Below are 20408 nucleotides of genomic sequence, written 5' to 3'. Positions count from 1 at the left end.
ACTTGTTTACTGCTTATATATTTAATGGTTTCCGATATAGGACAAATCGATTTCTTTGCGCACATATGCATTAGATTGTAATTCTAATGCTAACTTATGCGATTAGTTTTGTTTCTACCAGTACTATACATATCGTGTCTCCAGCCACACAAGATCGTTTTGTTCGTACGAGTGACACCTCATCGTTTAGAAACACTCGGGGGTATATTGGCATCCTTATTTTCAGTAAGTATATGTTTTATTGCTTAATTAACTCAGACAACCTGATGATTTATTACTCATACAGAAGTGATCAGATACGACTGAGGAAGTAATCATGAATAACACCGAAGGCGCAGAGAAGTCAACAAGTCACTGCCATATGGATCACCGGCATCGAATCAGTCTTACTCTTATGGTGTTTCAGAACTTTTAAATAGGACAAGGCAATTCCAAAATTAATCAACTCTTATCTACTGTTTTACTGTTCGATATTTGCTGACATATATGCAACATGGCTTTTTGTTGACCATTTCAAATCCTTTGATTTGAGCATGAATTTTGAAATAGCAGGAGAAACGGAGATAATTTCGTTTCTTATGATTTGTTCATTTTTTTTTTTTAATTATTTAAAAATTACTCACATACCTCTCAACAATGTCGCTTTACATTCCCACAAAGATACCAATTAGAATCAGCAACCCCAAAGCATTTTCAACTTACCACACTACAATCATTGAAAAAATCATATGTTCAGCAAATTTTAGAATTTGAAAACATCCTCCAGCAAATATGAATAACTGTATTATCAATATATCAAGATAAGAATAGTATATATCACATGTATCCAACATGTACAACCTATTTCATTCCATTCACTGGTTCAGAAGAATATTTATCAGTAATGTTTTGAACATTATCATGATTATACAGCTATAGATTTAAAGGCACGATTCAGTAAGTTACAAAGCACTGCTGACGACTTAAAGTTTTGTTTCCACTTTGCCATATGGTACCGTACGTATCATATTGTTTGGAGTGGAACACCATGGGTACCCTTTTTTTTCCACCTAAATGAACATGTGCTCATAGGTTATACTTGACATAATGAGTTTTTATGTTTTCTTCACAATGCAAAGACACTACGATGAGCTCTTACACTGGAAATATCACGTGGACAATAAAGAGCTGAAGAACTCAATTTAATGTCTGTTTGCTGGAAAATCAATGAATGAAATGGCAAATAAATGTACATGTGAAAACAACAAATTGTCATAAATGGCTTGAAAGTTATTCATTTGTCACAACAAATTGTCACTATAATTTCTGACACAAACATGAAAAGTTTAACTAACGGAAATGTAGAGGCATAACTGAACTGAATTCCGTGGTTGCTGCTTTCACATCAAAGTAACCATTAATATCCTACAGTAGAATTTATTCTGTATTGTTTGATTTCCAGGAATTTTTCAACATGAAGATTCTTTTCCTTGCTTTGGCATTTCTTGCTGCAACAGCAAATGCGCACATGAATGAGCAAAGGTTTGCGCCAGGCGTGCCCCCACCACAGCAGCAATACCATCAACAGCAACCTCCCCAGCAACAGCAACAGTATCAGCAGCAACCTCCCCAGCAACAGCAACAGCAGTATCAACAGCCACCACAACAACAGTATCAACAGCAGCAGCCACCACAGCAACAACAATATCAGCAGCAGCCACCACAGCAACAACAATATCAGCAGCAGCCACCACAGCAGCAACAGCAGCAAGTTAATCAGATGAATCAGCAACAGGTGCCCCCTCCACAGGAAGGTGCACAGCCTGTCCATGGTGGACATGGTCATGGCCATGGGGACACAATGAAGTTCAGCTCAGACATCCATAATGCTGAGTAAGCCATATTTTCTTACTTTGTTTACAGTAAGTACATGAGGTGAAATTACACAAAAACAGGTAAACAGTATATTTCTTTAAATAAATGGTCAAAATGATTAATTTCACAGGCAGTACAATTAACCTTGATTTGTGGTATGTACATACTGGGTGACCATTAAATGGTAACAAGTAAAACATGCATACTTTCTCTTATTGCGTTTATGTTAAAGGCACTATATCACACCACACTTTTTCGAAACTAAATAATTCATCTCTCTCAATGATGCTAACTACCAACCCTCAGGGAAGCCATATAATATATTACATAAAAGAATTACGCTTCTAGATTTCAGTATTTAGTTAAAAAGTTGGAATGAATTAATGCAATGTTACATTAAATCTACTCTCACACCCTCTCTCGGCTGAACATTATTTCAAGGGAACCCCATAGAGTTATGCCCCTTTTTAGAGGTCTTTATGACTATCCTATGCACAACTCGTGAGTGAAACCAGTTTGGCAAACACCAACAACACTGAGTCTGACAGTCTTTAATGTATGGAGCAATTGTATCGCAAGTGTTCTGTATTTTGAAGCTTTTTGCCTTGAAGTTTCAGTTATTGATTTCAGCAAAGTAGTAAGGACTGGTATGTCTTTATTGGATGAACAGGAAACTAAAGTTAATGCATATGCCCCAATAATATAGTAGAGGCCAAAATGTTGTGGAAAATATGTGGGCATTGTGCCTTTAAGGATAAAAGTGATGGAACATTTCCTGTGATACTGTTAATTGTTTTTTTCGCAAAATATAAAAGAAGATTGGATTCATCGTATAATTTTTTTTTCACATTGACAGGCCCCCCTAAGTAATTGAAGGAATTACTGCAAATTTGAAGGAATTGCATCTCAAATGTAAACAAACGCAGCCCACTCGCGAAACAATCTGTCACTGCAGAAGAGTGTTTACATCTGAACCTCCAGGGGCATGACTTGTGACACTCTTCTGCAGTGAGTCTTTTCCTAAAAAAATAAGCTAAAGCCCCAACAACACCTCATACCTAAACACATGCAACAAAGGTGGTCAAAGATGGATAAGTATAAAAATGTAATAGTAGGAACTAAAAACAAAACTCACCGAGACGAGTGCTTCTTCTAACGACGCCATGTTTTGCTGCGCGAGTTTCTGCTCGTGACCGACAAATCACGGATGTGAGCCAAAAAATGTCCGAAGACGGCCGAGTGTGTTTCAAGTATTACCGATATTGTTTCCGATATGGCCGATGTGTTTCAGTTATTACCGCTAAATTGCCGATATGGCTGAAATTGTTTCGCGAGTGGGCTGCGTTTGTTTACATTTGAGATGCAATTCCTTCAAATTTGCTGTAATTCCTTCAATTACTTAGGAGGGCCTGATTGAACTTTTTTCACATTTAACAAAAGAAAAGAGCAAACACTATTATTTGAAACTACAGAATGTCATACCAACATCACTGGATGACAGATCATTTATCACTGTAGAGATATTTTAATCTGGCTCATGCATGCTTGTCATTAATAATATCCATTATGAAGGAAAATGGGTTGAACATAGTTTATGGCTGTTCTGTTGTTCAGAGTTATGTGTCCATGGCAACATCTGGATATTTACTGATTGGAGACTAACATGTTGCAATCTTGTCATCTGGTCACATCTGCTCATTTGGATTTGCTGATATTGTTAGGTATTGGCAATACTCATAAATCTCTATTTAGATGTGTTTTATTTGCTTTGTTGCTTTTAATTTTCATCTTACTGCCAGATAGGTTGTGTTACTGAAACATAGGCAGATCCAGGGAGTTTCAAAGGTTGGGGTTCAAATCTCCTATGTTTGATGTTTGAATGAAAGTCTGTATGAGGAGGCATGGGCGCACAAACTGAATCAATCTGTCTCGCAGTCTCTGAATCACAATTTTTATTCTTGTGCATAGCTTTCTGTGCAGTCTTAGCTATTTAAATGAAATAAGTCTAGATCTCATCAGGTTCAGTCTACCTTCTCTCAGGGTCTCTTTTTTTTTATTTAAAATAAATTGTTCGTTTCCATCAAAATCATATATTTTCAGAGACTAAGCATTAGTCCAACAGACTACTCTTTGCAAGTATGTATTGTGTTGTTATGCTGTAGGGTTTTCATGAGAAGAATGTTTGTGTGATTTTACTTTAGTAGCAGGAAATTCAAAATAATGCTTAAGGTCTGAAGTATTTTGATGCAAGTAAGAGTGACCTCTTCAACATAAACAGCAGTGTTTCTGTTGATCACACCTGATGTTACTACACTGGATATTTTCAACTGTGTGAGAGGCCTATTTCTGGTGTCATGATATTGCTGGAATATTGCTTCAAGCAGTGTAAAGCCTCACTTACTCACACATATATTTTCAGTATGTGATAAAGATATTGCTGTGTTCTGATGCTGTTTCTCAGTAGAGAGGATTTGCCCTTGCTGCCTTTGTTCTAGTTAAGTAGTAGATTTGTTTTTGTCTACAATTTAAGAGACAACAACAAAACCAACTGTTATGTATATGTTACATTCAGTTTGTGAAGTCAATCATTTTTTATGAAATGACTAACAGGGTCAGCCATTTGGCATCATTTTGTGTATCAACAATCGATATAATTCAGACATTTCATAAGATTTCATATCATCAATATGTGGTGTACAAGGGTTTGTGAATCGTGGCTGCTCTGGCCACATCAAGTGCCAACAGGTATAAATGCTTCAAAGCCAAGCTGAAGTGCAACAGTTGCTGCCACAATATGTTTAACTGTTAGTGACAATTATAGATGTTGAAACTGTGATCCACTTTTGTAGATTCAGTTATGAAGTGATATTTCATGAAACGACTGAATCATATTTATTGTTTTTACACAAAATGGTGCTAAATGGCTGACCGTGTAAGTGATTTTATCAAATGACTGAAATTTTTTATCATTTCATGAAATGACTGATTTCACAAACTGACTGTAACATAGAGACTTTGGAAACAAGGAGTAAAACCTAGAGTTTTGTGAAATATTTTGTCAACCAATTTTTGTGACATTTCTTTGCCATGTCTTTTGGGAATTAAATGGGAAAAATGACCCCAGTAACCTATCACAGGTGTGAGAGCAGCTGAACACTAGTTGGTTAACAAATGGTTAAAACATCAGACTTTTCTGACCTTTCTGTGAACATTGTTGGGTTATTGATCACTTTCTCCACCTCAGCATAGGTATATTAAGTCTTGTATTTGATGCATGGCACTGGCGTAAGATTATTTCATGTATAGGTTGACAAGTTGTCCATTTTTGGAAATATGAGGTGAATGAATGGTTTCAGTTTTCCTTGGCATCCCAGATGGGCATATTCCAACATAATGATAATTGATTCTGGGCCAGCTTTCCAGTTGTCAGCTGTATACTCAGTGAGCCACACCGTAAGGGCATGATGACATAGTTGGCAAGGTTACGCATACCCTTGCACAATCACAAATGTTATGTTGATCATGTTAATGATATAATAGTTGGACTGAAATGGGATTATTTTCTTGAGACAGGTTACTGAAACAGTATTTCACTTATAACTGTTAAAAAAGAAGATGTTCTTTTGTTTATTTTTCCAATTTTGTATTGTATTATACAAGAGTAAAACTACTTCTTGATTAAGGAAAGTGTCAACTTAAAATGAATACAAATTAAAAAAAATAACACTTTTCCTAATCAAACTGATGAAGTCCATGACATGCTCACAGGCTACTACTTGGCCCCAAGTCAGCAACCAAAAGGTTTCTGATAATATTCCCAACCAGGGTTGTTAACGGGTTAGAGGCCATTCATAATTCTTGGCAATGGGAATGACGATGACTTTTATGGAGACGCATGTACATTGTGAATGATGCAGGGCTAAAATATATGTACGAAGTAAGTAACAACCCTGCATGTTGTGTACTAAATCACCGCCCACCGCCCTCACCCTCCAATGATTTTTAAGCATAATCTTTAAATATTTTTTATGTACAAAAAATCATGATCCCTCTTTTCACCCCCTCCCCCCTTCTGCACCCCCTTTTGCACCGCCTTTCTCCTCCCTCCATCCCTCCTCCCCCTGCTCTCTTCTCCCCTCCATACATGTGTACTAAACTGAATTCTGCTCCCTACCTCTCCAGAACAAAATGAGTAAATGAGTGACACACCTACCTCTTTTAAAATCATCATCACACCCTAACCATAGATTATGAACAGCCCCTTAAATCTTATCATTCATATTTTAGCTTAAAGGATGTGTATTTCACAAATGAGAAGACCAACACTTCACAATGTGGTTGTGTCAGTATATATTCTATCATAAAACAAATGCACTACTGGTGTTTTTCATCAGTTTCATCGGCCTTGTTAAACTGCAGGTTAGAATAGTTTATTGCCAAACCCATGCTTAATGTAGGAGTTGACTTTTTCGGTTGTATGTAATTTAATCCCATTCAGTTAGACTTATGCCAGTAATTGATTGGTCTAATCCATACTCATTTACAGACTGATTTCTAATAGCAGCACATTTTCTCAGTTACGTTAAACAACCATTATTTCTATTAGTGATTGGTCCTTCTTTGCAGGCATGTCATGGAACATCTTGAGAATGTTATTGAAGCCAAACCCAAAGAACAGATGACAGAAGAAGAACTTGAGTTCCATTACTTTAAGATGCATGACTACGATAACAATAACAAGTTGGATGGAGTAGAGATCGGCAAGGCCCTTACACACTACCATGCAGGTATGTTTTACATATAGATTTAGGTCTTACATATTGGTTTGTGTTCAGGAAGCTCCATCAGCAAGATAGTTTATTTAGTACTGAGACATGTTGACAAGAAGTTAAACTCCAGACAAATTTACAGTATGTGTTAATATGTGGACAGTATTGATATTCTGGGAAGGATGTGAATTTCAGATTCACAAAAGGCTATGTTGACATTCTTGATGTCAACATCTTTAATTGCAACATTATTGCTCAGATAGGCTTTGCTTTCCCATGAACTCTGCTTTTGTTTGAACAAAAGCTTTCATGCAGTAGGACGATTTATAACCTTCCTGGAGAGCCTTTGGTGGAACCATTGTGGCTTGAATACCAGCTATCATCAGTTAATAAAATGAGAACTGTGTCATGGAAATATGTTTGTGCTTGTATATTTTTGCTTGCATGGAAGTTACAGTGAAGCTGAAATATTCAAGTTCACCCTGTCTTTACTAACCTAAGCTTCAAAGTGCCACTTTCTTAGTGTGAAAGCAAGAATATACACAGTTGACAAGAGTCCTTGGGTAATATCATAGTTAGACACCAAGTGAATGTTTGGCTGTTGGAGCTTCTATGGCACATCCAAAGTATTATCCTCTTTGCTAAATAAACATTCACTATGCATTTTAAGTGTAGTATGTAGCCATACATTAATAATGTATGTTGGTGAGAACTGATAGAATCTTTTCAGAGTTGTCTCCCTTGTACTGTTTAAAAATACATTTTAATGTAAACAAACAGCTGTGAAGATTGTGTCAGTGCTTCTATTTACATGTATATATGTGTGCATGGGCTGTATTTCATTGATTTGTTTTACTAGCTAGTGTCTTTAACACATGTTGTTACTGTATCTTCATCAGACTGCATGTTTGTTAGAAGTGTGTGTTTATTTGTGGCAAACTTGTTAGAGGCAAATAACTTACAATCCCAATGTGGTAAATGGTTCATGTATATATTGCCTGTTGAACATGGTGATGGGAGTGTTCTTACTGAATCTGTTGTGTTGTGATGGTGTATTGTACAGTGTATTAGAAACTTTCAAATAATTTTCAATTTTATTGAACTTGCGATAAGATAAAACAATGACATTGATTGTTAAATTCATGGCCATATATGAAAGTGAAAAATAAAAAACCCAAAGATTTCATCCTAGCTTAGATACAGTAGCCAAGTGATTTGTGCATTTGCCTACACATCAGAACAGCTGGGTTTGAATTAAGTTGTTGGTCATATGTATGAAACCTTATGTAAGTATCCACATGTGTGATATCGCTAGAAATCTAAGACTATTATGTCTAAACTCATTCAAACTTTAAGTACTTTGACTTCAGGTGACGTGTGTAAACTCATTATGCTTATATTCAATACGGAAGAAGAAAGACTTCCTCTTAAGTGATTGAAGTTGTTGTAAAATCTCCAGAAAGCTCGGATATTACCAGCAAGTTATTCATATATCAGTTAAGAGATTATTTTTCTGAAATGTGTTTTCTGCTATTTTGTAATGTTTGGTAGTTTTGTTTATTACATTTAACGGTTGTTGTAGAAATTCATTCAGAGTTGAGAGTGTCTGCTCATCACATCTATCACTTTGTGAGGGACTCCAGGTTAGAATATGCCGACCGCAACCTTACTTTTGAAATGCAAATCAGTGGTTTGAGTGGTCAGTGACTTCATGGAATGGGTGCAGTTAAACCCAGACAGCATGGAACTTTATTCATGATATCAGTCACTGGATTGTCGGATCCTAGTTATTTCGAGGACAGGTTTATGTATGGAATATATGCTGCATGCAACATTAGACCACCAGACATTAGCAAGATGAAATACACAAATGATAATATCTAACAGGAGATTGTCTCCACATCATGATGGAGCAAACAATTTGTTCCAGGGGATTCTAGTTTGGGTTGTAAGCGATTTATGCTAGACGCATTGATCACATGGTCAGGATTGGTGACTTGATAGCATGTCATGATGCCCCAACATGGGGCATTGTTGCTCATAGTGTCTATTAGTGGATTCTCAGGTCCAGATGTGGGTCCAGGATTTAGTTGGAGTGCACCATGAAACAGCAAACAGGAGGGATGGATCTTCTGACTTATGTTTAATCAGGGTTTGTCAGAAGTCCTGTGCTCCATTTCAGATCAGAAACAAAAGAGAGGTTCATCTTATTTTGGGAAACAATCAATCAATGAAGGTAGTTGGCAGAGTATGCAAATATCTGGTCTGATTGTGATGAAGACTTACTTCTAAAATTTGGATCGCTATCAGCATGTTCAGGATTTCTGTATTGTACAAACTTTTGCATCACATGTACATATATCCTTTTTTTCTGAATGAACGTGCATGTTAGCTCCCTTCATCAGTTGGCTTGTATCAGCTACAATATTGTCTTTATAATACAAATTGTGTATTTGTGGCATGCTAAAGATACAAGAGGATCTGTCTGTACTAAACATGCTAAAAGACAAGGATAAATTTTGTCATTGAAATAACCATTTTAAGAAGAAATCGTTTTTATTCTGAATGGATTATAACTTTCAGTTTTTGTATATTTTTTTGTTTCATCAAACTGCACATGAGAAGTAAAGTCAATTAATTGGACTGTACAAGGTCCTATTCACTGCATTGGCATAACTGTATCAGACAATTTTGGTGAAATTTCAACCTCATGTTCAGAACCTAAGTAGGTAAACAATGGTAAAGTGCAAATGCAGGTCATAACAAGAACCTATTTCAGGCAAATTTCAAACATTTTTTGTATTTCTTTTGAGCTTACTTTTATTTGTGACAATTTTCAAAATATTGCTGGAAAATAGGGTAATAATATACACAGGTTAAAACATAATTCCAGTACATATTGTTTCATTGTTTTGAAATAAACTGGTCCATTTGTAATACTACACACAAACTAACATTATCTAAAAATAGATGCAATTTTATCTGCATCTTTTCTGTGAAAAAATCATCAGTAGAAAATGTCATTGGTATTGTTTGTTATGAAACATTCACCAACCTCTGAATGATAGTGAATCATTGACTGATTCACTGTGAGGTGTCTCCATGTTGCTTTGTATCAGTAACCTCCCTTGGTGCATCATCACTCTTCAATGTGAGGCCCATGTGACAGAAGATTTGGGAATATTTCTATGTGATTCCTTTAGTAATACAGGGTGATGGGGTAGTCAAGTGGTTAAGCCCATTTCTAGTGTCCCCATCGTGATATTGCTGGAATATTGGTAAAAGCAGGATAAAAGTAAAACTCGCTCACATTAGAGATACAGGACCTTAATGATTGTGAATGTTATTGTTTTTGTGCTTTAAGATTTAGAGCAAAGTCTTATTAAAGTTGAAGTTTGATATCATCACAATCATGAGTGAGGCTTGGCTGATAATTTAAATCCTGATCCCCTCTTTCAATGGGGGTATTCTCAGAAGAAAAGTACCCCAGTACCTAGTACTTGCCATGAGAATCATTGGATGATACAAGGGTGGCTACAATATCTGGAACTAACACTGTTGTGTAGTGGCTGTAGTGTCTGCCCAGAGAGTTGTAGGTTTATGGATAATGATAGACATTACAAGATGGTATATCCCTGCTGGATCTCTGCATTGATGGATTAAAAACAAGGATAGTTTGGCATGTTGTCAGAACTCTGAGGTAGAGGCAGGGTATATTGGTGAGCTAGTGCTATAAAGCCAGCATAAATCTGGACTTCTACAAGCAGCCTCACACAAAAAGAAGTGATCACAAGTCAAGATTTCATATATTAGGGACTGTGCTTCTTTTGTAAGGTACAGAGTCTAGCACTATTGTTAAACCTCCTTTTTGAGGAAGATTCTGTGCCAGATTGAGTTAGATCATTGGCTTTGCATGCTGATTATTAGCCCTTTTCTGACAGCTTGTCACGAATCCTGAATGTGACTCGACCTGCAAAAGCACTAGAATCTTTACTTAACTGAGATGGTATAACTCCAAATATGACCTCTCTCACCAGAAGTAGCTGGGTTGGTTTTAAACAGTGTAGGAAATACACCAAAAAACCAGTTGGACATCAGGGCTTGTAACTTCAAAATTTATTAAACCAAAATTTTACAAGATCATCTGTCCATCAGAAATCTAGCCCATCTCAGGCGTTCGGACGAGTCTTATTTCATACACTGCAATAAAACATTATTACCTCACTAACTGACTGGGATATATTGAATGATCATGCTCAATGTCATACAGCACCTCCAAATAGAAATATAATTTTAAGAACAAATAGTATTGACCTAATGAAATCATATTAATGTCATTTCAAGGTATCAATACTTTTTATCAAACATAGAGATACCATTTATAAGAATATATTTGACTTTAATCAGTGAGACATCTTTTTTCAAGCATCATAAAATATGTTGAAAAGTTAGTTTCTGAACTAACCATGAACATCTGGAACAAATGAGTCATCAAAATGAGTTTATGAAACATAGAGAGACCATTCATAAGAATATATTTGACTTTAATCAGTGAGACATCTTTTTTCAAGCATCATAAAATATGTTGAAAAGTTAGTTTCTGAACTAACCATGAACATCTGGAACAAATGAGTCATCAAAATTAGAAGTTTGAAAATAAATCACACAGATCCTGAAGAAAAGATCTTATTACAAGTTTGAGCTCGAGAGATGGGACGTGAAAAAAAATGAAAAACTGTTTTGCATTGGACAAAATGCTTACAATATACAGTGGTTCTATGTGTAATTGATACAGAACTGCAGTTTGAAGTAGCTAACACTTTTTCATTCCCTGTTTTATATTTCTGTGGTTGTCCACAGTATTTTGGCAGAAAAAGAGGACTGTTACCTGTGATTGTCTGAAGATTAAGGCTTCATGTACAATGATGTACAGATGAGATACAGTGATTTAGCATGACTTATTTGACATACTTTCATGACAGATTAATTTTTTATATGTATTAATCGATTGCTTAATGCTAATCAATATATGTATAAGAGCTATATGGCAGTGATAATTTTCTGAATATTTTTTAGTTAATTACAGTGGAAAGTATGCTTTATTGAAATTATATTCATACTGTGGACATCAAAATATCAAGTAACAATTCAAGCCATTCTAAATTCACCTTGAGCATTTAATATCATTAAAGGAAAACATGACATGTATCATTAATTATAACAAACCTAACTTCATAACCTACCTACTGTGCTAATTATTTGTCAGTGTACGCTGTGTAAGATGTTTTTATTTATTTTAAGGAAGCTAACAGTTTAAACAGAAAGATAGACTCAGTGTCTTGGCCGGTAGTACCATCACTGTGACGCTGTTGAAAATGAAAGCAACAGAGGTTGTCAATAGGTCGTCAATATCTAGTCAGTAGCCTAGGGCCATACGGATCTTAAGCATACTAGCTGTAACTAATGACAGTGTCACTTTCAATTTAGGGAACTGTTTGAAGGCTACAGACACTGTGATATTGAGGTTTTAATACCTGTAGGTATTTTCAGATATTCAAGGCTTAACTATATAAATGTGTGTCTGCAGTTTGTCTCAACGTCAGATAATATTTGACAGGCACTGTTGTTTGTGACTGATTTTCAAAAGGAATGTCAGTTTGTATCTTGGCATGAGGTGATAGCGCCACCTAGATTTCAAGTTCATGGAAATATGTTTTATCAAACTATTGTAATCATCTTGCTATTTTATTACTTACACAACGTGAACTTAGAATTCATAAATATTTCTGTTATTTGTTCTTCATGTTTAGAAAATATAATATTGGAACATTTTTTCTAAACCATGAGACTTATTAATTGTTTGATTTGTTGAAAATAATGTTAAGTTTGAAAGTAACAGTTTTGTGTATTGCTATTAAGTATAATCATGATAGTTAGGGCTAGATTGCATTAATAAATCTTATACAGTTAGCAATAAGTAAAACCAGTCCTACTGCTGATCTCAAGGAAGACGTGCAAGCATGTGTCATAGCATTGTTCATTCAGTAGCTCAGATTAAATACGTGTAGCATTACAATAATCCTTTACATTGTGTGCTCACAGAGATTCAGCTCACATTGTTATTGCCAGCATTGTCTGCAGTTTGTTTATCACCAAAAGAAACATTCTGACTTGGCTGTGTTGTATGCCATGGTGGAGTAGGTTCAGAGCTTTGTGCATGTCCTGTGAAGATGTGGGTCTCATATCTCCTGCACTGAACCATTGTTGTCTACAGCCTGTGCCTGATAGTATGTAATCTGTTTGACTCTATCCTGTAATTTCTTACCATGTTTACTGTAAATTATTCTCTGAAAATATGGAAGTAAGTTAGCCAAACTTACTTGACTGGTGGTAAAGTTTCTAATCTATTGGATGAGATCCTGCAGTTGATTTCAGTACATCATACACTTGCTAACGTATTAGAATATGGACTTAAAATGAGTCAAATATACTTGATCTAAAGTAAAGTTAGTAGGCTCTGGCTTTGTGCTAGCAGCTATGGTCATAGAATGTACTTACATATCACCATGAAATGGAGTAAATAATATTGCCAAGTAAAATTTAAGAGAAAAATAAATATGAAAATGTATTCTTCCCCCTTTTTTCCCAATTGACAACATAATCAAGTACCAGCAATCAAAACAAAAGAAACATCAAGTGTGTAAGATGTAATAGGAATATTACATGATGTTTTTGTTCAGCACTTATCCCCAACCAAATCCTGTGTCAGGGATGTTTGTTTAGCTCTAATTGAAATGATCCGTTAATTTCCTTCCTCTTGATCCCGTCTCTGACAGTGATAATAGCCTCTCCTGGAGCCCGTGCTCCTCAGGGACCATTGGCCACGCCCCACTAGTTAGACAACCAGGTTACTAAATTTTAATTACTGTCGCTGTGAAATCTGGTTTTGTTGCCAGTGGAGCATAATGTCCCATGAGCTGAGAGTCGTGCACTTGTTCCGCTCCACAAAGTCATATGTGGAAGTGAAGAGGATTATTTGATGCAAATGTTAACTTTCAATTTATCAAAATAATCTGAAATTTGTGAAGTACTTTCATGATTGATTTGATTGATTTCTGTTTAGTGTTTGACGTGATGGTAGACTGTAGATTGTCATTATTGGCTGGTAATGTCACATTGATGAAAATGGTATGAAAAACAATATATTGCATTTTCATTTAACAAATCAACATCTATGTATTTGTTGAACAGAGGTACTGTTATCGTGGTTAGACGTATATATCAAAGATTTTTAAGGATTCGAATCAGGGCACATGGCAGGGGAATCTGGTAATACACATTATGTTGGTGCAAGTTAGGATATGAAGAAAAGGTGTTTAATTTACATTCTATCCAATAGTGTAACAGTTATATATAAAGAATGCTTCCTTTATGTTGGTGCTTGTATCAGAGAAACAACACCTTTTCAAAGCCTGACAAAACAAGATGCTGAATATGTACATACGGTGTGGGGATTGACTTAGTTGATTTTGTCCCTGGATCCTTGTTCAAATCCAAGCTTTACCCTGATTATTATTCTTGGGTCACATAAATCTGAGGGGTTAAATCACATCTCACGTCTGATTTTACTTCCTCATTAAACATATATTTTTATAGCTGAAAAAATACTTCAAGTGGCCTAGTGGTTACAGTTTTCGATCATTGCGCTAAAGACCAAGGTTCAAATCCCCACATGGATACACTGTGTTAAGCCCATTTCTGGTGTCCCTTGCCATGATTTTGCTGGAATATTGGTGTAGCTCACTCACAATGCCTCAGAGAGTTAAAACTGCATTGCCTTAGTGAAAGGTTAAGGACAATTTACATGACCATGGGATTTGGCATTGCCTGGCATCTATTTTCCTTCCATGTAATATATTTTGGGTGATGCTCTTTTCATGAGTACATGAGTTTTTGAGGCCAAGATATTGAAACGGGACTGACTTGAAAACGTCTGGTTGGATTGTCATACTACATGTAGGGCTTGTATACTTCATGAAATAACATCTTATATTACCTATGAGGGGTTCATATTTTTCATATGATGCCCTAGAGCAAAATATCATTTGTCATGGTGATGTGACATCATGAGCAATGCTATGACGTCACATTTCTTCTGTGACATTGTGTTCTACCTGCAGCAACAATAGGTAACCAGTCTTTATTTTTACCACATTCGTGCCTAAATGTCAGCATATCCCTCGTCCTTGCTCAGGAAATACCAGCATTTCAGGACCTGGTAATAGCCTCCTGATGCATGGGCACCTGCAAGTAGTACTAAGTACTCAGTCTGTTTTCTTGACTGCTTTCTTTTCATTTACTCTAAATGTCCTGAAGTTTATATGATTAGGTTTAAGTTTTCAAAGTTTTGCAACCATGAATAAAGCAAACAATTCTGAGAGATTTGTTAAGACATGTAGGTTTCTTGTGAACAAGACGATCTCATCTTGAACTTTTCATACTTCATGTCCACTTTCATACTGTTAGAATTTTGAACCTATTCTACTCTGATGTTTGGTGAGTCACCTACTATCAGCATAATTAGTTTTGACCTTTTAAACTAACTTTTTGAAATATCGACCACTGCAGTATCAGACATAGATGGCAACACAATCAGTAGAACGCAGATGTCTCCATACATAAATGCTTTTTATCTCAAGAACCTTTATTGAACTTTGAAAGACATGAGTTTTACAGATTTTGAAGCCTTGTTAAGCAGGCAGTGTCCAAGTTTTAACAACAGCGCGGAAATGGGCTCGGAAATAGCCTGAGCGTCTTTTTGTGAGGCGATTAAAGCATGTCGGAGTGTTGAAGGTGTATGGACACAAGAGCATCCTTTTGAGGCTCTCTGAGCGCCTGAGTACGGCTGGGTGTAAAAGCCCCTGGCTTTCCAGTCCCTTAGCCCAGCCGAGTGACAGAAAAGGTAATTGAATTATTGCGCCAAATGGAAGAGAGCTCGGAGGAGGGAGGGATGCATGGCCACAAACTCTTCGCCCAGGGCGCATGTTATATCAGGCTCTGGGAGCTGGTTTAGGGGCTGAGGGTCTCAACCACAAATGGGAGACAAATCCCCAAGAATGACTGATGTCATGTAGATATGATGTTAGTAGGGTTTATGATGTGTTGGTAGAACTGGAGTTCTCAATCAGATGTATATGAATGATATGTAAGGGGCAGTTGTTGAAATGATTTGATGTAGACGTGAGAGTAGACAGAGAATTTACTACTATTACTACACAAGTAGTTTCTACTATATGTTAACAGCTTTACTGCTTGGATAAACTATGTTCAGATAAGCAACCTTGTGATACACATGTTCAGTTGTAAGTAGGTGCTAGGGACATGTTGGAAGTGTTTGGGAGGATTGTTGATGCATAATTTGATCACCAGGTACACAAGGACTTTGCATGTACACAATAGTAGTAGATGACAGTACCTTGGGATCAGAAAGGGCCAGGAAACTGAATTATAGGAAAATATGTGGTTATGCAACATATAGCACTGCTTTGGACGACGTTTCCTAGTGAATATGGAAAGAGTTTTGTCGCTTGTATTTGCAAAGAAAGCCTGTCATGGCTAAGTTATAATTGATGAAAATTGGTGAAAAAGATATTTTGCCTTAAAAAGTAAATTGTTGCAAGGTGATTTTTGTACAAGAAATATTTACATGTATCTGAAAAAATATCAGGTCTCCTTACAAAATGGTATGCCTCATAAAGAATATCAAATACTTTGTGTTTTGCACTGAGTGAGGTATTTCTAAACCACAGCAACAACCAGTAAATGTATATTTTATGACCAAATCAGCATTTCAAACACTTTAAATATTGATTATATTTTTCTGAATTTTTTATCTTTTGATATATAAAATCAAGATGAACAGAATATCTGGTCGTTTAATTATAGGTTGTCGCATTGTCGCCAAGTGGGAGTGTTGCATTGTCGTTCTTTACCTTGGTAACAGTGTATGCCTATGTTTTGTGTGGAGGATTGTGTCTTTGTGCAACTTTGCATGTGTCAAGTCTTGTCTTGTGTGATGTCCTATGTCTCAAACTTCAGTGACAGTCTTGAAGACTCCACTGTATGTTCTGTATGTCATATCATTCTATTTTTCAGTTTCTTTCTCTTTGAATCACTTTCAACAGAGTTTCATATTTCTCATTTCTGATAAGAAGCCTTCTTTCTCAACTTTCAGAACATAATGCTAAGTCTGGCCCAATCAAGGTTTTATCTGATGAAGAGTTAGCCGCTGTTATTGACCATGGTTTACAACCAGATCTTAATGATGATGGTTACATAGAATTCTTTGAAATTAAACATGCTATTATAATGGGTAAAGCGTATTAGTGGTACATGTTTAGGATGCAGTAGTATATTTAATTGTGTTAATTATGACCAGTGTGACAATTTATGGTATAATATATGGAAGGTATGGTTGTTACGGATGAATGGGTGTTTCTTATGTGTTAGATGATATTTGTGAGTTTCTGCTAATAAACATATATTTACAAATACTAGTATTGTTTTCATATCATTCGGTTTGTAACTATTGTAATTGACAAAGAAACACCACAAAGTTGTACTTGGCGTTCTTACAGAATGTCACAGGCATTTTACAGCTTCAGTAACACAGAGTTCATATTAACGATGTGTCTTAGTGTGGCTGAATAGCATACATTAATTATTTTGGTGACCAAACTGGTTGTTGCCTTTAAAATTTCACCACAATTCAGGTTCAAATGGTGTAACTTTGTGAGATGCAATACTATGGATATCACAAACACTTAACTCCAGGTCAATGTAGATACCAATGTCTTTGTGTTTCTTTCTGTTTACTTCCCCTTAAAGCATGTTATAGCACCATGTCAAATTTCTGTGCTGTTACTATTTACAAAAGGAGATTGGGTAGCTGAGTGGTTTACTTGTCATGTCCAAGACCTGGATTCTAGTCTCCACATTGGTTCAGTGTAGGAAGCTCATTGCTCATGTCCGCTGGCATGATATTGCTGGAATATTGCTAAAAGTGGCATAAAACTGAACTCACTCACTTTTTTAAAATTGTTATTGTTAATAGAAACTGACATTATATGTTTAATGTATGGTGCATGTGGATTACATGACCCGTTAACACGTCCTGCAAGTTGTGAGGTTAGTGCAAGTGGGTAATATCAGCTGGTTTCTGGTGGTGGTGAAATAAATATTAGATAGATACTCTGTTTTGACCAGATTCAATCCTAAATCATAAGCTTTCATTCCTAATCCTATCTCAAATTGATCTTTGTAGTTTTAGTATTGTCATTATGTATTTTGTTCTAGCACTATTGTGCTAATCATACTTTCAAAGTACATAGTATGTTTATTTTAGCTATATACTTATAATGTTGGCATTTTGTATGAGCAACGGAGGTGGATCCAGGATTTGAAAAGAGAGGGATTTCCTTTTTGTCCACTTGTAACCCAAATTGTTATTAACATCCGAGCATGACAGACAATGACAAAATGTCATCAAGTCTATAAAGAAATGGAATGTCCATCTCTTTTCCCTGAGTGGGATCCTCCACGTTTGCAACTACACTGGCAACAATTCTTGTTTCAGCATTTTGACTGATAAGTTTCATGAGGATTCTAGATGCAGTAAGCATGTGCATGCTGGCAGCTGCCAAGTGGTTTTACTTTCTTAGTCCTTTCTGTTTGGAAGCTTCGTGCTATGCCATCTGTGCATCAAAGAATGCTTTTGGGATCAACCCTAACTGTGGTTACTGTATCCACCCATTGTTTTGTGTGTTACCAGTTGTTGTATGTGTCACTGTTAAGTGCTGATGGATCGTCCAGTTCCATGTATGTTGTTAGGTAGACCATGTTAGATCATATCAAATAGTGATGACAAAACTTTATGGATGATCTATGTGCTTGAAAACAGTGTCAGAAGCCATCCAAAATGTTGCTCTTGTGAATATAAAAAGTTGATCATCCATAAAGCTTTGTCATCTTTATACCAACAACTTCTAGAAAGACACTCAAATCTGGAAACACAGGTCCAACTATTTGATATTCTGTGAGAAGTTGCCATTTTTGCTAGCTATGAATATTTGTTTTCTAAACTTTTTTGACTTCAGGATAGATAATTCTCTTCTTTGAAAGCAGCTAAACAGTTCTTTTTCTCTTCTTCACCATATTTCTTCAGGATATCACGCTGATAATTTTATCGGGGGTTAAAACCCAAGGCAAAAATTACTCTTTAAGTAATTTAGTGAACACATTATTTTTACTGAAATCCCAGGGCATCAGATGGCTGGACCTTGGTAATGAAAATACATGAGAGGATACAGTAACACCACATAGGAAGAAACTCATATGCTATCTTGATCTGACTGAAAATACTTCATCATAATGGCTCTTTTCTGAAGGATAGAGAAAGAATGTGGTAAAATATTGGTCAATCAAAATGAAGTCAGATCATGATAATGATAGATCGGACATTCATGTTTTTAAAATGTTTATAGATTTTATTGTAATATCCATGGATAGATATTTAAGGTCTTTTGTCTATTTGACAAAGGCTTCCTTGAAAATAGTAATGGAATTGTTGAAAGCTCCGATTCTGATTCCAATTTTAAGTTATCGGATTGAGATTAAAGATGAAGAGTAGATGACTCTCGTTTAAAGTTTGAACGAGGAGTTGTGGCCAGTGAAGCTCCACCTGACAGCATTTTATTGGTTTCTTTCAGAACAAAGCAGCAAGGACAGCTCAGCACCTCCACCAGAAGTGAAAATCTTCTCTGATGATGAAATTTCCAATATCGTTGATGTTGTTCTGAAAGAAAATGATATGAATGGGGATGGGTACATTGAGTATGCTGAATTTAAACGTGCCCAGGATAAGGAAAAGCAGAAGGCCCCACCCACACAACCTCCACAGCAATAATCAACAGTTGGACAATCATCTTTGTTACAAATACTGTTTGAGTTCGACACAGTTTCTTGGAAAGATTCTTCAAATATAATTTATACAATGTTATTTGGTTATTTCAATTCAAAAGCTGTAACAGCATCTGAAAGTAGTTTTGATTTATGTGGAAGGATTTCAACAGACCAGACTTGTATGGATATTTTTGTGTATTGTTTGTGTGTTGTACTTGATTGTTGGGAGATTTGGCAGATTGTGGAGATTATATTTGCTAGAGATTATTTATTACTCACCTGTTGAAGATATCACTGTTCAATAATTTTACAAAGTTATTGCACATTGTGACGCTTATGACGTCAAAATGTGTCACAGTTATGACGTCACAATTCTAAAACCTCTGTCACAATAGTATTAGACCTTGCTTGACTCGTGGAAAGCTGAGTGTCACCACACTCATTGAATTCTAAGGAAATAAGTAATTTGCTCAATATTATTTTGCTAATGTTGGGGGAGTAATAAATAAAATACGAAACTATGTCCCTTGTAACACCATATCTATGAAACTCGTGAATGGTTTCGGTATCGAACTCGCTTTCACTTCTTAGATACCAAACTATTCACTGGTATTACACGGGACATAGTTTAGTATTCTCTGTGTATGACACCTAATGCCAAACTAATGAATATTGACTTTGAAAGATTGTTCGATTGGTAAGGAAAGTCATCCTGGAATAATGCTGGCAAAGAGAAATTCCCTGGAACTGATGACATGTAAAAATCAGTAAAATATTTTTGATAAATGAATCAAGTTAGGACACAGTAGTTCCTTATTTTCATCA

The 20408-nt window shown here is 36.0% G+C and overlaps 1 protein-coding gene across 1 annotated transcript in view; it reads left to right on the top strand.

Moving 5' to 3' along the window:
• Positions 1-140: 140 nt before the first annotated feature.
• Positions 141-20408, top strand: part of LOC137293548 (GATA zinc finger domain-containing protein 10-like) — a 34554-nt gene continuing 14286 nt past the window's right edge. The window contains exons 1-3 of the mRNA XM_067824174.1: positions 141-225; positions 1442-1872; positions 6481-6641. Of these exons, the coding sequence (XP_067680275.1) occupies positions 1454-1872; positions 6481-6641 (580 nt within the window). The 5' untranslated portion in view covers positions 141-225; positions 1442-1453. The remainder of the gene's footprint in view (positions 226-1441; positions 1873-6480; positions 6642-20408) is intronic.

This window comes from Haliotis asinina, chromosome 8, assembly GCF_037392515.1.
Source record: "Haliotis asinina isolate JCU_RB_2024 chromosome 8, JCU_Hal_asi_v2, whole genome shotgun sequence".
In the NCBI taxonomy this organism is placed as follows: Eukaryota; Metazoa; Mollusca; class Gastropoda; order Lepetellida; family Haliotidae; genus Haliotis; species Haliotis asinina.
The sequence above is the reverse complement of the archived record's forward strand: the minus strand, read 5'-3'. Positions and strand labels throughout refer to the sequence as shown.